The following is a 15,469-nucleotide window of genomic DNA, read 5'->3' on the forward strand; positions in this document are numbered from 1 at the left end:
AAGTCACTTTGTAGACCAGGCTGGCCTCGAACTCAGAAATCTGCCTGCCTCTGCCTCCCGAGTGCTGGGATTAAAGGCGTGCGCCACCATGCCCGGCACTACCCTGCATTTCTAAAATAAAGTTCTTAAACCATAGAGAGTCTCTGCTCCATCTAGATCTGCTGCACCACTCTCGCCAGTGTTGGGAATGCCTTCCCTCATCCCTCTCTCCTATAACCCCAGGGTGACAGGGTGTTACCTCGGGGTCCCAGGTGGGGAGGGGGACTGCCCCTTATCCAGCCCCCCACCCCCACCCCACTCCCCGCTGTGCTGCATGGGTCAGAGGCTTGGATCTCCACCTGGGCCCTGTGGAAAGCGCCTGGCAGCTCTGCCTGTGTCCGCCTGCCCAGAGCACAGGAACTCTGGCTGGACATTAGGCCCCTTTTCCTCCCCACTTTTCCCCAGGGCTCCCAGGGCCCCCTTATTTTGTTCCCACACCAACTGTTACTTTTCTATTGCTGTGAAGAGACGCCATAGGCAAGGTAGCTTATAAAAGAAAGCATTTAATTAGAGGCTTGCTTACAGTTTGAGAGGGGAAGTCTATGGCCATTGGGGAAGGAAGCACGGCAGTAGGCAGGCATAGCAATACAGCAGTAGCTGAGAGCTTACATATTCAGATGACAACCACAAGGCACAAAAAGACAGGACAGAGAAACAGATGTGTGCAGACAGGGACAGAGACAGAGAGAAGACTAACTAGAGTGACAGAGTAGCAGGAGCTTTTGCTCCTAACCCTTCCCAAACACTTGGGGACCAAGTGTTTAAACACATAAGCCTTTGGGGGCCATTCTCCTTCCAACGACCACACAACTGCTTTCTGATTGGATTTGATGTCTGCTCCACAGGAGGGAATTCTGCTACTACAAACCAGAGCAAAAACTCATGGCTGGGAAGGTCATAGATCCTACTGTGGTTCTTTTGCCAAACAGACAGGATATGCCTATCAAATTGCCTTTGAATTAATGTTGCTGTCAGCTTTGGTCAAACGTGTTTCTTTATTTGGTGGTCAGCAGTTACTCAGAAGTTTAACAACAGATCAAGGTACTGAAAAAAAAAAAAAAAAAAAAAGACTGTTGAATGCCCAGACATCTACATCTCCAAGACTCAGGGAACGAGTGCAGTAAGGAGCAGAAAGAATGTAAAACCTAAAAGGAAGTGTGGGGATTAGCAGGAACATCGACCAGACATTTAGTGGCTCATACACTCTTGCATTCATAACTGTGATCAACTGCAGATGATCTGCACAAAATTGAACCTGTCAATATCTTGTAGTAGAAGTGAAGGCTTCATGGGACCCATTCTCCCATGAGAACTTACACACAGTTAATTGTTGGTAAGGAGGGAAATTTTCTTCAGTGGTATAGTACACATGTTCCTATAAGCAACATTAATGGAACTCACTGTGTTACACACATACATCCCAAGAAAAAATTTAAAAAGTAAAAGAAAAGCCAGTCAGTGGTGGTGCACGCCTTTAATCCCAGCACTTGGGAGCCAGAGGCAGGTGGATTTCTGAGTTTGAGGCCAGCCTGATCTACAGAGTGAGTTCCATGACAGCCAGGGCTACACAGAGAAACCCTGTCTTGAAAAAAACAAATAAACAAAAAAAGTAAAAGGGAGCTATTTACAGAAAGGAAAGAGATTAGCAGGAGTGGAAGGGGGACTGGAGTGGATAATGGGGGCTGCATATGATCAAAATACAATGAGGAGATCATGTATAAAAATAATGAGACCTATGTTTGTGCATAATTCAAACATGCTACTGAAAGAATTTTAAAAACTTACTCTTTTAAACTTGACCTGCATATTAAAGTATGTGTGGAAAAATAGTATTTGTCTAAAATAATCCGTTGAAATTATATATATATTTATATATTTAAAAAGCCTAGTCATATTGATCATTGTAAAAGCCAAATAGTAAGTACATAGCAATCATTGTATACTTATATAACATCATTTCTCTGCAGATGTACATGTGCTCATATGAAAACAGAAGCACATATGTATACGTGCTCAAATAAATATTGTTGGCTGAAATACAGTCATCCTTCAATACCTGCTGGATGATTCCAGAAACCTCTATGGATTCCCAAATCCAAGAACACTTAAGTACTTTAAATATATATCCTCCTGTATTCTTAGTTATCTCCAGGTCACTGATAACACCATAGCCACCTATCAGTCAGCAGTGGGAATAAGTTTTGAGCAATGCATGCTTAGGCTTTTTGATTGTCATGAGCTCATAGAATAGACCTACACAAACTAAGATGGCTGCACCACCTCCAAGCAAGATGACCCAAGGATAATAGTGGTTAATGCAGTCTGTCCTTGACAAAATAATGACAAGTTGTTGAGCAATGCATGACTATAGTTGCTATATGGGAATTTTACCAAGAAAAAGTTTTGACATATTCAGTACAAGAGTTTTTTCCAAGTATTTTTGCCTAGTGGGAACAAGAATGGATTCGCAGGTCTGACCAAATACATACTGATCCTCTACCCACACCAGGTTGACATTGGTCTTGTAATGTCTTATAGTGTTAGTACCCTTGGGAATGTTCTTGGGGGAATCCTTCATTTTACATGTAACATACTTCACTCCCTTTGCCTCACTACAGGCTGCCGAGCAGTCCTTGAAGAATGAATACTCTTATCTCCTCATTTTTCAATTCACCTTTGCCAAAAAATGTTAGGAAGGAGAGCCAGCTGCTTGCCCCTACCAAATTGCCTTGCTTCATTTTGTCATAACCTAACACTTCTTTTTTGGACAATTGTTTCATTTGGTTTAGGGGATAAAAGAAGGCTATGATGAAAAATATCCTTTATTTCCATTCCTTGCTTTACCCTGGAGCTTCTGTGTACTTACAAATAAATGTACCAAAGCTGTTTTTATTTCACAGATATCTTTATAAAGTAGGGAACCATTTGGCAAATACATTTAATCACAGGTATTTTAAAATGCAGTCCATTTTAGTGTGTTTTAAAATAGATGTAAAACCCTACATCCCTCTGACCTCATACTATTGCATCTTAGTAGCTCTGTTATCACAGTTTCCAACTATGTAACAAAAACAAATTCAAAAGGAGGGAAAATCCTAATTTGACTCTTGATTTCACAAATGTTAATCCAGTTTCTTCACTCAGGCAGATTGTCACAATGGCAGAAACATGGAAGAGGCTGATCACTCTATAATCAACAGAACGCAGAGAAAAGAGAAACAGGGAGAGGCCAGAGCAAGCTATAACTGCACCCAACATGGACACACCCATGATGACTTCTTTCAGCTAGGCCCACTTCCTACTTTTCACCACTTCCCAAAAGTATTATCTTGTTATAAATAAGTCAAGGGATTAATCCATTCTTCTCTGGAAACTTTACAGAGGGTGCTTCACTAATCTCACTGATATTCCACCAGAACAAATCAACAATCAAAACCATCAAGAGTGGCATGAGGCCTTCTCTCCTTCTGATAAAAAGAATCTTGTGGTGAGGTGAACACCAGAACGGTGTCCACTTTGTTCACTTGACACTAAGGACCAGTAGTTTAGACTGGAAAAACAAGTTCAGAATTTGCTCTGCAGCTGGTCCCAAGATTTAGCTTAACCTCAGATATCAAATTAGAAATATCCAAACATGAAATTCCAAGGCATTTGGGGCCTTCTTCTCCAAGCTGTTCTCTTCATGGATTGCTTTATTCTGAAGGAAAGAAGGAAAACTCAACTTGTATGCCCTGATAAGCTTTTAGAGACCTCTAACGTCTCTGTCTCTTCCTGTTTCAGATGGGTGAATCAAATGAAGACATAGACCAGATGTTCAGCACTTTACTGGGGGAGATGGATCTCTTGACTCAGGTAAAACCCTCTACTTAACCTGAAAACGATGGGGGAATGGGGTGGTCAGAGATTGCAAAATTTGATACAAGTGCTTCCTTTAAAAAACATCAGAGATTAGCAACATCATGTGCCCTTATGTAACTATGACCATGTTGGGAGAAAATACTAAGGCTTCTCATTGGTTCTGCTCCTCAGTGCGAATGGTTTGATATAACGATCACACATACAGGGTTACATCAGTGTCCATGTGTATCATGTCCCATGAAGGACCTGCCATGCTTCCTTCAACAACAAACTGAGCAACAGCCCTCGTGCTTACCTGCCTTCATAGAGAACAGCTGATAAGTGGCACTGAGTAACATGCTTTTGTGTCATCCTTGAAGGAAATACAGTGCTTCAAAGGCCTCTTGTGTGTTCTCAATGAACTGTAAGGACTCAGTCCCCTCTAGGAAGCATGAAAGCCACTAAGCCGCAGGCAATCTGAGAAAAGCAGCCAATCAAGACTAGAGGGACCTCACTGTGGCAGTTCATCCAGAGCCCAGGAGTCAGAGGCTGAAGGACCACTGACTCAGGTCACAGAGTCCTGTGAGCTTTTCTGTGCCTTTAATGTGCTTACAACTGTTTCTTAGTTTCTGAGGTCACTAGACTCATCACTTTCACATACAATGTTAAACTACAGATAGCACAATATTCTTTAAAAAAAAAAAAAAAAAAAAAAAAAAATCAAAATAAAAAACAAAAAAAAAAAAAAAAAAAAAAAAAAGATGAGAATGTTAAGGTCTCTTCAGAACAGATGTAGTCTATTTTGAAGACAGTTTGCGCAAGGGAAAATGAACCATTTTTAGTTAGCATTTATTTTTTGTTTAGATTCTCTGAAAGAGAAGACCAGGGGTAAAGGCACTTTCTATCAAACCTGATGACCTGAGCTCAATCTCCAGGACTCGCATTGTAGAAGAGAACTGCTCTCTGCAGATTGGTTTCTGGCCTTCTGCACATGAATACCATGCATGATACATGTACACACAAACACACACATATACTACAATGGATCATTTTTTTACTTTTAAAAGAACAGAAAAAATATGAGGCTTTGAGGAAATCATGTTGTTTGAGGGTGGGATTTATGACATAAACACATTTCATTGGGCCAAGGCCTTTAGATTTACTCACATCTTTGACTAATAGAAGAAATGAGCATTCTGACGGGTCAGAGTCGAGAATTTTCACTGTCACTCTAGAGTAGGAAAGGAACTGTATCTCATCTCCTGGCTTTGCCACAACCAAGGTCATTTAGGTTTTAGTCTTTGTTGTGCCCAAGATGATGGAGTCCTGAGCTCTCTTGATTCATGGGAGTCTCCCAGGTGGGTCCCAAGGTTTGAATCTAGAGAAGGAAGGGCCTATCATGTGCTTGTCTATGATCTGTAATTTTTACATTTCCAACTTCCTTCTGAGATGATTAAGTATCTCCCCAGTCATTCAAAGAGCTGCTGTTGGTCTCTATGCCTGAATTTTGTGCCTGATCTTTTCCTTGAAATTAGAGGTATGATTAAGAGTGATGGATAAACCTTGGTATCTGCAGTTTCCTAAAATAAGCAAAAATTAAAGAGGGTTGAGATGCATTGATGTGATGTAATACTGAAAAAAATCAATCTTACAGAAAAATTGAAATAGTTGTATGAAGAATCCCAATTTACTTTTCTCCCAGATTTCTGAATGATTAACACATTGTTCTATTTGTCTCCCCCAGCATCCCCCTCATATCCTGATAAAAGTTGCCTTCTATGTAAACACAAAAATTATAATTTAATAAATGGGATTGGAGTAACACAAGATGTTAAGAGCTGTAGTTCCAGCTCATGCTTTATAACTGATTGAGTACCATGGATCAAAGATCTAAATATATGAAGGAAAGGAAAGCACAGAGAAAAATGCTTATAATCTTAAAATATGACCACATCTAAATAACAGAAAGAAGCTACAAAACATAAAATGAAATATTTTAAAATGTAAACATTTAATTTCTGCATGGCAAAAAGATAAACAATGAGAATATATCAAAAATCAACAAAAACAAAACTAGTGGTCTGAGAATGCAGCTCAGTGGTAAAGCAGTAGCTTGGTGCCAGGCATGGTGGCACACTCCTTTAATCCCAGCACTTGGGAGGCAGAGGCAGGCGGATTTCTGAGTTCGAGGCCAGCCTGGTCTACAGAGTGAGTTCCGACAGCCAGACAGCCAGGGCTACAAAGAGAAACCCTGTCTCAAAAAACCAAAACCAAACCAAAACAAAACAAAACAAAACAAAAAAAAGCAGTAGCTTGGCTCTTTTGGGGGAAGCTTATTTATCAGCCGCGATTGGAATCGTCAGAACATTAATGCCCTTGGGGTACACAGGTAATTGGGAGTAAACAAATCATTGAAAGGTTTTTGTAGAAGAATTTCTTCGCCAGATGACTGGAATTCTTTTTTCTTTGATGTCACTATGTAAGTCCTTATAAAATTGTGTATAGTAAGTGCCTTCATCAAGTCAGCAAAGTTTCTCTGTTGTGTAGAAAAATTAACTATTTCCTTCTCAATATTTTCAGTTAACACAGTCTGTTTCAAAACATGTTTTATAGACCAGGATTTTTAAGCTGAAATTTTCTATACTGGAAAAGAAATGATAAAATATTTTTCAAGTAAAAACACAGTTTTTAAAAGGATATTTGCAGAGAAAATGTATAAAAATGAGTGGTTTGGGCTTCAGAACTGTTGGTTTTGTGAATCACTCACACAAACTGTGGGATCTGTTTTCACAGAGTTTAGGAGTGGACACTCTTCCTCCTCCAGACCCCAACCCACCCCGAGAAGAGTTTAACTACAGTGTGGGGTTTAAGGATTTAAATGGTAAGCACAGAAACTTGTTTCTTAAGAAATCTGAAGCCATAGCAGTGATGGAGGTCTACATGGGACCGAATCTGATCATGAAACCAAGAAAAAGTGGACTTCATGGGAAATAGTGTGTAAGTCCTGGACAGTGCATTGTTGTTTACTGTGTTTACATTTAATTAATGAAGTCAATTAGATATTTTCACCTATAATGAAAGTGAAGACCAGCTTCCATTTATGAAAAGTCTCAAGATAAACTTATTGGACAGAGCACAGGGCCCCCAATAAAGGAGCTAGAGAAAGGACCCAAGGAGCTGAAGGGGTTTGCAGCCCCATAGGAGGAACAACAATATGAACTAACCAGTACCCCCAGAGCTCCCTGACACTAAACCACCAACCAAAGAAAACACATGGCTCTAGCTGCATATGTAGCAGAGGATGGCCTAATCAGTCATCAACGGGAGGAGAGGCCCTTGGTCCTGTAAAGGTTCTGTGCCCCAGTATAGGGGAACACCAGGGCCAGGAAGTGGGAGTGGGTTGGTTGGTGAGCACAGGGAAGGGGGAGGGCAGAGGGGGATTTTGGAGGGGAAACTAAGAAAGGGGATAACATTTGAAATGTAAATAAAGAAAATATCTAATAAAAAATAAAAAAACAATAAAAAGAATCTAAGATGACATGAAGAGAGGATGGAGGGAGGAAGTGGGGTGTGAATGTGTTCAAAATTCACTGTACACGTGTATGAAATTCTCAAACAATGAATAAAAATATTATATACTATAAAAAGGAACTTTTTAATTACTAAGGAGTCAGTAAGAAATGTCTCTTCAAGGATAAAAATTAAGTGTTTAATAACAATTGATCATGTATGAATGGGAACTGATTCGAAATACATTTTATTCTAAATATGTATTTTAAATTACATACATGTATTTGTATACAATTTACAATTTGAAACTTTCAATCCTCTGGAGATTAAATCTTTACTTTATAGCCAGATCTTCTTTTCAATTTATTGCAGAGAACTAATCTGATGATCACTGAAATGATGATGAATCTTGAAATAATCACTTCCATGTTAGTGAGAATTCACTGGAACTCTTGATGACAGACATTGAGCCACAAGGGCAGTCTTGCTAGAACTCCTGAAAAGAGTAGCCACGACTTTCAGTGACCCCAAAACATAACAATTGAAGTCACAAAGAAACTCAGAACAGAACCCCAGGCCAAGCTTCTGTTTCCATTTCTCACCCTGCCTCACTGTTTCTGTCTTTTGCAGTATTTTTATGATAAGCCCAAAGGCACCAGTGACAGTTGATTCGTCAGTTATAATGCAGCTCTTTCTAGTGGTCTCTATTCTACACTTATTTTCTATACTCTACTATTCACCATAAAACAAAATTTATTATTCCTGCCAGCTATAGTCGCTGAGATAATAGCATCCATGAAGTTTCTGAAGAGTAGTGCACTTTGGGTAGTACATTTTGACAATCCTGTCTAACAGACACTTCCACACAGGGCTTCCAGTGGGTGTTTTGTTTAGGGAGGGGTTCCTAGTTTTATTGTTTTGTTAACTTGATCTCACCTCATGATGGAGTTCTGGCTGGCCTGAAACTTTCTATGTAGACTATGGTTGCCTTGAACTCTCTAAGATTCACCTGCCTCTGCCTCTGGAAGTGCCACAAATGAGCACTTTATCATCAGTTCCGCTAAAATTTAAATTTAGTCAGTGCTCTTACTGCTGTAGTCAACTCCGGTTTTTTTTTTTTTTTNTTTATTTACATTTCAAATGCTATCCTGAAAGTTCCCTATACCACCCCACCCCCCACCCCNCCCCCGCCCCTGCTCCCCACCCACCCACTCCCACTACTTGGCCCAGGCCTTCCCCTGTGCTAACTCCAGGTTTTCTAATCACTTCAGATTTAGCATCAAAAAAAGTAGCAAAGATGATAGAGTCAAAGAAACCCACAAATCTCTAGGCACAGCCCATTTCGATGTGGCAACAAGGGGACAACATGCCCATGGATGGATGGCTTTGGGAGAGAGCAGAGCTACCAAATTCCTAATGTATACAGAAAGTTAAATTTGTTTAGAATACATTTTTTATTTCCCTCAGTTAAATTATTGCTAAAATGAGTTAAAAATAAGCTAAACAAGTTAACTAAAAATGAATTAAAAATTCAGAGAATAACAGACTTCAGAATGGAATCCATTTCTCATTCCCAATTCTTCAGTATGTAATTCTACATTGATTAATAAAAATTAATCTATACTAACACATTTAAGCTATAGCAATACATTTTGAGCTCTTTGGTAGATTAATAAGATATTAAAGAACATTTGAATGTAAATGAACTTTTCTTTAGACAGTAATATAAATATCATTGTAGGGATTTTATCACTAAAGTGCTTATAACTATATTCAATATAGTTATAATAATTTAGAGTAATGTTTATTAAAAGATTTTTCATTAACAGTTGTGACTGACCATGTTAGGAAATTATGAACAAGTTTCAGTTTTTGCTCATATCTCTGGAATTTTTAAAAAATAGCATTTTCATGCAAAAATAATTTATTAGAAACAATCTGCTTCACTCATTTTATAGTCAAAGCTTGGAATGAGTGCTGTGCTAGAACTCTTATAATGATGTGCTGTGCTACATGGCACTGAGGTTGTCAAGCAGGGAGCCAACTCACAATGCTTTCTGCTTTTTACTAGGCTCCATTTCTGGCACTCCCATTTCCTCATTCTGGGTCATCATGCCCAGGGTCTATCCTTTGTCACTGAATCATCACTTGGTGAATGCCTGATTGCCAGCACAACTCTGCTGACGTTACCCACCAGCACCACGTCCTCTGATCCCAGCAAGCTAGCCAACTTGCTGAGTATGCATGTACCCTTATCTCACATTTGGGTGAGATCTGAAAGAAATCTCCTCCTTTCCCATCGCCCTAAAAGGCTGTGTTCTCTATCTTATGCAAGCTCTCTGAGTGAGCCCACTGCCTTCACAAAATCTTTACTACTTAGTCTCCTTTTTATTTTCTTCTGTTCTTTTGTTACATTAATCCTGCACTTCAGAATGTAAGGTTCCCAGCGGTTACGTGGAGGGCTTCCAGAGGTTTGCTCTGCACTTCCTAAAGGTAGGTGAGACCCAGCAGACCACCAGTGGGAGAGCTCCCTCTGCACCCATTCCCACTTTCCTCTTCCTCTACTCTTCCAAAGCCCAAGGCTCTTGCACCAAAAATACTCAAGAGTCCCTATGTAGGCGTCTGCTCATGTGCTCAACCCTGACTGTAACTGGAGACGTGCCAGTGCAGAGCACATTTCCCCCTTTTCTCTTGTTAGGAACTTACTTACACTATGCACTGATTCTGTTATTTTAGGAGTCTCAGTATGTGAATGTGTTCCACTGCATAAAAATACTTCCAACCTTTCTTACTGTATCATAGAAATTTAAATAATGACACACCTATGTACATATTGCTCTTTTTAAAAAAATGCTTTCAGGTTTTTCCAGGTACAAATAGTTGATTTGTTTTTCAACCATTGATGCTGCTATTTTTTCCTCTTAGAGTCCTTAAATGCACTGGAAGACCAAGATTTAGATGCCCTCATGGCAGATCTGGTAGCAGATATAAGTGAAGCCGAACAGAGAACCATCCAGGCTCAGAAAGAGTCCTCACAGAATCAAGATCGCTTTGCACTTCTGAAGGCTTCAGATGGCCAGGGAACAGCCTCGGGAGGTTATGGAGCAAGTGCTGCTGCCGTTGATGTTAGCCACCATGAGGAAGCTTTACCACCTCCACCAGTAGAACCCATGCTAGACCTTCTGCCCCCTCCACCTCCTCCTCCTCCTGAACCTCTCTCTAAAGTAAGTCCATAGGATCCAAGATGGCAGGACCGTTGCTCTCCATTTACTACCTACGCATCACCTTGGACTTTCTTTGAAGTGACAATTACATCTATCAGTTTGTATGCCCAAACCTCTGAGGTACTGGGAAAAAAAGATAGTGTGTGTTTATTACAAATCTGGAGAGGCTTCAGGAGCAGTGCTGTCTTAATCTGTTTCCTATTGCTGTAACTGAATACCTCAGATGTTTAATGTATAAAAGAAGAAAGGTTAATTTAGCTCACAGTTCTGAAGGTTGGGGAATATTAAAGTATGGTTCTGGCACCTTCCCAGTTTTGAGAGAGGGCTTTCTGCTCATGCCCCCTTGCTTTATAAAGATATCACTGGGTCTCACCTTTTAATCCTTCACAAGGGAATTAAACTTAAACATCTGTTTTGGTGAGAACATTTAAAGTGTAGCAAGTATATATGAAGAACCTATTAAGACCAAATACAGTGTTTATCGTAGCTTGGGTAAAAGTAATATGCATATTCCTTAATAATACTCAAGCTTCATGGATGTTTACAGCCATCCATTGCACAGAGCACAGGGTCCCCAATGAAGGAGCTAGAGAAAGTACCTAAGGAGCTAAAGGGGTTTGCAGCCCCATAGGAGGAACAACAATATAAACTAACCAGTACCCCCAGAGCTCCCTGAGACTAAACCACCAACCAAAGTGGGACTCATGGCTCTAGCTGCATATGTAGCAGAGGATGACCTAGTCGGTCATCAATGGGAGGAGAGGCCCTTGGTCCTGTGAAAGTTCTATGTCCCAGTATATGGGAATGCCAGGAAAGGGTATATGGGAATGCCAGGAAAGGGAGTGGGGTGGGTTGGTGAGCAGGGGGAGGGGAGAGGGGATAGGGGATTTTTGGAGGGGAAACTAGGAAAGGGGATAACATTTGAAATGTAAATAAAGTATCTAATAAAAAGAAAAAAGAAAAGAAAAGAAACGCATGGCTTCTAGGTACAGTTTTTCATAATCTTTTAAACTCCTCTTAAAAATAAATTGTATTTTTAATTTGGTTACAAAAAAAAAGTACTCAAGCTTCAGAGGACATGTCTCATTAACTTTGTATGAACTAGGAAGCTGATTTATGTTTCATTGTCCCTGTTCCTAGCCCAGAATACAGAACACAACAGGGTTTTTTGTTTTTGTTTTTGTTTTGGTTTTGGTTTTTTTGAGACAGGGTTTCTCTGTGTAGCCCTGGCTGTCCTAGAACTCACTCTGTAGACCAGGCTGGCCTCGAACTCAGAAATCCGCCTGCCTCTGCCTCCCGTGTGCTGGAATTAAAGGCGTGCGCCACCACGCCCAGCACACAACAGGTTTTTATTTGAGCTAATTTGAATTATTGCCTCTGGCAACCCTTTTCAATAGGCCAAAGACTATGTATCTTTGGGATGCCTTCACTGGGGAGGGCAAAGACAGGTAATAAATGCTTGATATTTATAAATTGCTAAACTTCATAAAATAGCTATATAATCTTCATTTGACATGAATTCAAATTCAATTCAATTTCTTATTATAAATAAACAAATAAGATTTTGCTGACATGACCCTGATATAGCTGTCTCTTGTGAGGCTATGCCAGTGCCTGGCAAATACAGAAGTGGATGCTCACAGTCATCTATTGGATGGAACACAGGGTCCCCAATGGAGGAGCTAGAGAAAGAATCCAAGGAGCTGAAGGGGTCTGTAACCCTATAACAGGAACAGCAATATGAACTAACCAGTACCCCCTGAGCTCGTGTCTCTAGCTGCATATGTAGCAGAAGATGGCCTAATCAGCCATCATTGGGAGGAGAGGCCCTTGGTCTTGCAAAGATTATATGCCCTAGTACAGGGGAATGCCAGGGCCAGGAAGCAGGAGTGGGTGGGTTAGGGAACAGGTCAGAGGGAGGGTATAGGGGACTTTCTGGATAGCATTTGAAATATAAATTTAAAAAAATCTAATAAAAAAGTTAGAAATAAAAAATAAATACATAAACAAACAAACAAATAAATAAATAAAAGAGCCTTAATAGTCCTATTAAGTACCGGAACAAAGATGGCTCCCTTACCAGCTCCGGATTTTACATTTTAAAATCAAAGGCGTTTGAGCTTCTTTGAAATATAAGAATATTTCACACTCTTCACTGATGTTCATTTGTGTTCATTAGTGGAGTGTTTGTTTTATTTTGTTTTATTTGTTTATTTTGTTTTGCTTTGGAGTTTTTGTGATTTAGAAGGTTAAGTTTTGGCTTTTGTATTAAAATGTAGGCTGTTAAAGACTCTTTAAAGCTTCTAATAAAAGCTAGGAATCCTCCTCTAAATAGATACCATAAACCAAGGGGATGTGTATAATTGTAGGAAGGGCTCAACTCCCTTAGGATGAATGCTTTAATATATTCTGTAGGTTGGTGTCTGTATTAGTTATTATTCTGTTTCTGTGATAAAAATACTACTACCAGAACAACTTAAGAGTTTATTTTAGCTTACAGCTATAGAGAAATACCATCATGTTGGGGAAGACCCCGCAGCAGGCTTGCAGAGCAGGAAGCTAACTGATCACATTCTAGGCATAGGATAGAAGCAGAAAGCTAACTGGTAGTGAGACAAGGCCATAGACTCTCAAAGCCCATTTCCACTGATGTACTTTCTCCAGCATGGTTCCACATCCTAAAATTTCCAGTACTTCTCCAAACAGCACCACCAGCTAGGGACAAAGTTCAAGTACATCAGTTTATGAGGAATATTGCTTCATTCACATTCATAGTCCCCTGTTCTCTGAGCTGAGCACAGATAGCATGTTCTAAGTATTTCATACAGTTGTTGAAGTCATAGTTTCTCATCTTTTTGGATAAAATCCTCAAGGCTATAATCAACAGTTGCTTTCTGTATATTTGAGTGGAATATTTTAGTCAGGGGCATTACCTACATTCTGGAAATGGAAGATGTGAAATTTACTCTAAATGAACTTAGCCCCAGCACTAACACACAATGAGTCACTGGTAGGATTTATTGAACTCTGTTGACTGTCTTACCCCTTTACAGGAAGAAGAAGAAGCCCAAGCAAAGGCTGATAAAATTAAGTTAGCACTGAAAAAGCTGAAGGAAGCCAAGGTTAAGAAGGTAAGCTATCAGACAAATTTTCATAGGGGAGTTAAATTAATGATGTCATATTATACTTACTGGTAAACAGTATAATAAATGTTCACGTGCCTCTGAGAATACAGGTCAGTAGTTGGTTATCTGTTTAGCATGCACAAGACCACAGCTTTAACAGTGTCATTGAAAGAAAACTCAAGTAGCACTTTCCAAATAATTTTTAAAGAATTCTCAGAACATAGTGACATGACAACATTTTTCTCTATATAACACCATTTAGCTAATTTGCGATTTCTAGGTAGGGAACCTGCCTCCATCCATTTCTTATAAGGGCTTTCTGGTGCTCCATGGCAAAGAGCTCTCCATGGTGAGAACAAGAGTGTCCAAAAACATTTGTTTAGCTTACATGTGACTTTTTGCTGGTTTCACATATATTTTCCCATGAACCAGGATAGTGGGAGTAGAAATTCCCTTTAACAAGAAAGAAAAAAAGTCTTTGGTTTTGCTATCACCTAGGCAAGGGCCTTCTCAGTTCCATTTTGAGAACTTAAAAGATGTCCACCCTGGACTCCCTTCCCTGAGGGACGCTCTCTGGGGTCTTCCAGAGCGTTCTGATCATAGCATCCTCTGGGCATGCTTTCATTGGGTCACATTCCCTTGGCCTCACATTTACACAGTTTCTTTTGTGAATTTTATGCTCCTTGGGAAGCTTCTAGACATTAAGCTTGTCTGGTTGCCTCCCTATGAATCAAAAATTTGTTATTAATCTAGTCTTTAATTTGTGCAAGCTTTGAGTGATCTGTTCCTTATCCTTCTTTACCAGTTATCCTATAATTTTCTTGAACATTTTTGTAAGCATAGGGTGTTTTAGGAAGATATGTATTGTATTACAGTAGAAAACCTTGTATCTAACTTGATTAGAACACTATATCTACTATTAAGATGTCAGTTAATTTTTTAGTTAGTGAGATAAGTACTCAGTCTGTATCTTATTTCAATTGAGTGATCTGTTCCTTGTCTCTGCGTGATCTGGCTGCCATTATCTCCCTAATCTCAGTTCTCTCCATTCCCTTCTTCTCTCCCTCTCCTCCTCCCTCCTCCTCTCACATTTACCTCACTGAACTACCTGTCCTTGTAACTGTCCTTCAAACACTCCACAAGTCCTTGTTGTGGGGCTGCCTATCCCTTCCACTCTTACCCAGATTCTCATTGGACTTTTTCTGTCCCCCCACCACCACCACCATGTATTCAGTCACCTTCTAAGTAAGAGTGTCCCCATCACAGTACAAACTACTCCCTAAAATCCTCCTCAGTGATTTATCACCACACAATGCACTACCCACTAATTCATTGCCTATATTCCCTCGGAGCCTCCATGGAAACCTTCTGAAGACTTTATCCTCTTTAACAATGCACTCTGACTTTAGAGGAGTTACTAGGTTTGTATAATGGTCCAGTGAGATTGTTACTTATTTTGAGCTAAATTCCAGTAAGGAAGGCAAATGCAGTGATGAAAATTAAACCAGGCTCAGTACGGTGTCTCCTACCTCTTTTCCCAGAATCGAGGATCTAGAGGCAGAAGGATTGAAAATTCAAAGCTATCTATGACTACAACACTAAGCCCAGACACAGCTAGGACTGCAAAGCAAGACCTTCTATTTTCTTCTTCTTCTTCTTCTTCTTCTTCTTCTTCTTCTTCTTCTTCTTCTTCTTCTTCTTCTTCTTCTTCTTCTTCTTCTTCTTCTTCTTCCT

The 15,469-nt window shown here is 39.9% G+C and overlaps 1 protein-coding gene across 1 annotated transcript in view; it reads left to right on the forward strand.

Moving 5' to 3' along the window:
* Apbb1ip (amyloid beta precursor protein binding family B member 1 interacting protein) overlaps positions 1–15,469 on the forward strand; it is a 94,387-nt gene that overhangs the window by 37,872 nt on the left and 41,046 nt on the right. Inside the window, exons 2-5 of the mRNA XM_021195186.2 lie at positions 3,820–3,891; positions 6,670–6,757; positions 10,312–10,610; positions 13,664–13,741. Of these exons, the coding sequence (XP_021050845.1) occupies positions 3,820–3,891; positions 6,670–6,757; positions 10,312–10,610; positions 13,664–13,741 (537 nt within the window). The remainder of the gene's footprint in view (positions 1–3,819; positions 3,892–6,669; positions 6,758–10,311; positions 10,611–13,663; positions 13,742–15,469) is intronic.

This window comes from Mus pahari, chromosome 3, assembly GCF_900095145.1.
Source record: "Mus pahari chromosome 3, PAHARI_EIJ_v1.1, whole genome shotgun sequence".
NCBI classification, from domain to species: Eukaryota; Metazoa; Chordata; class Mammalia; order Rodentia; family Muridae; genus Mus; species Mus pahari.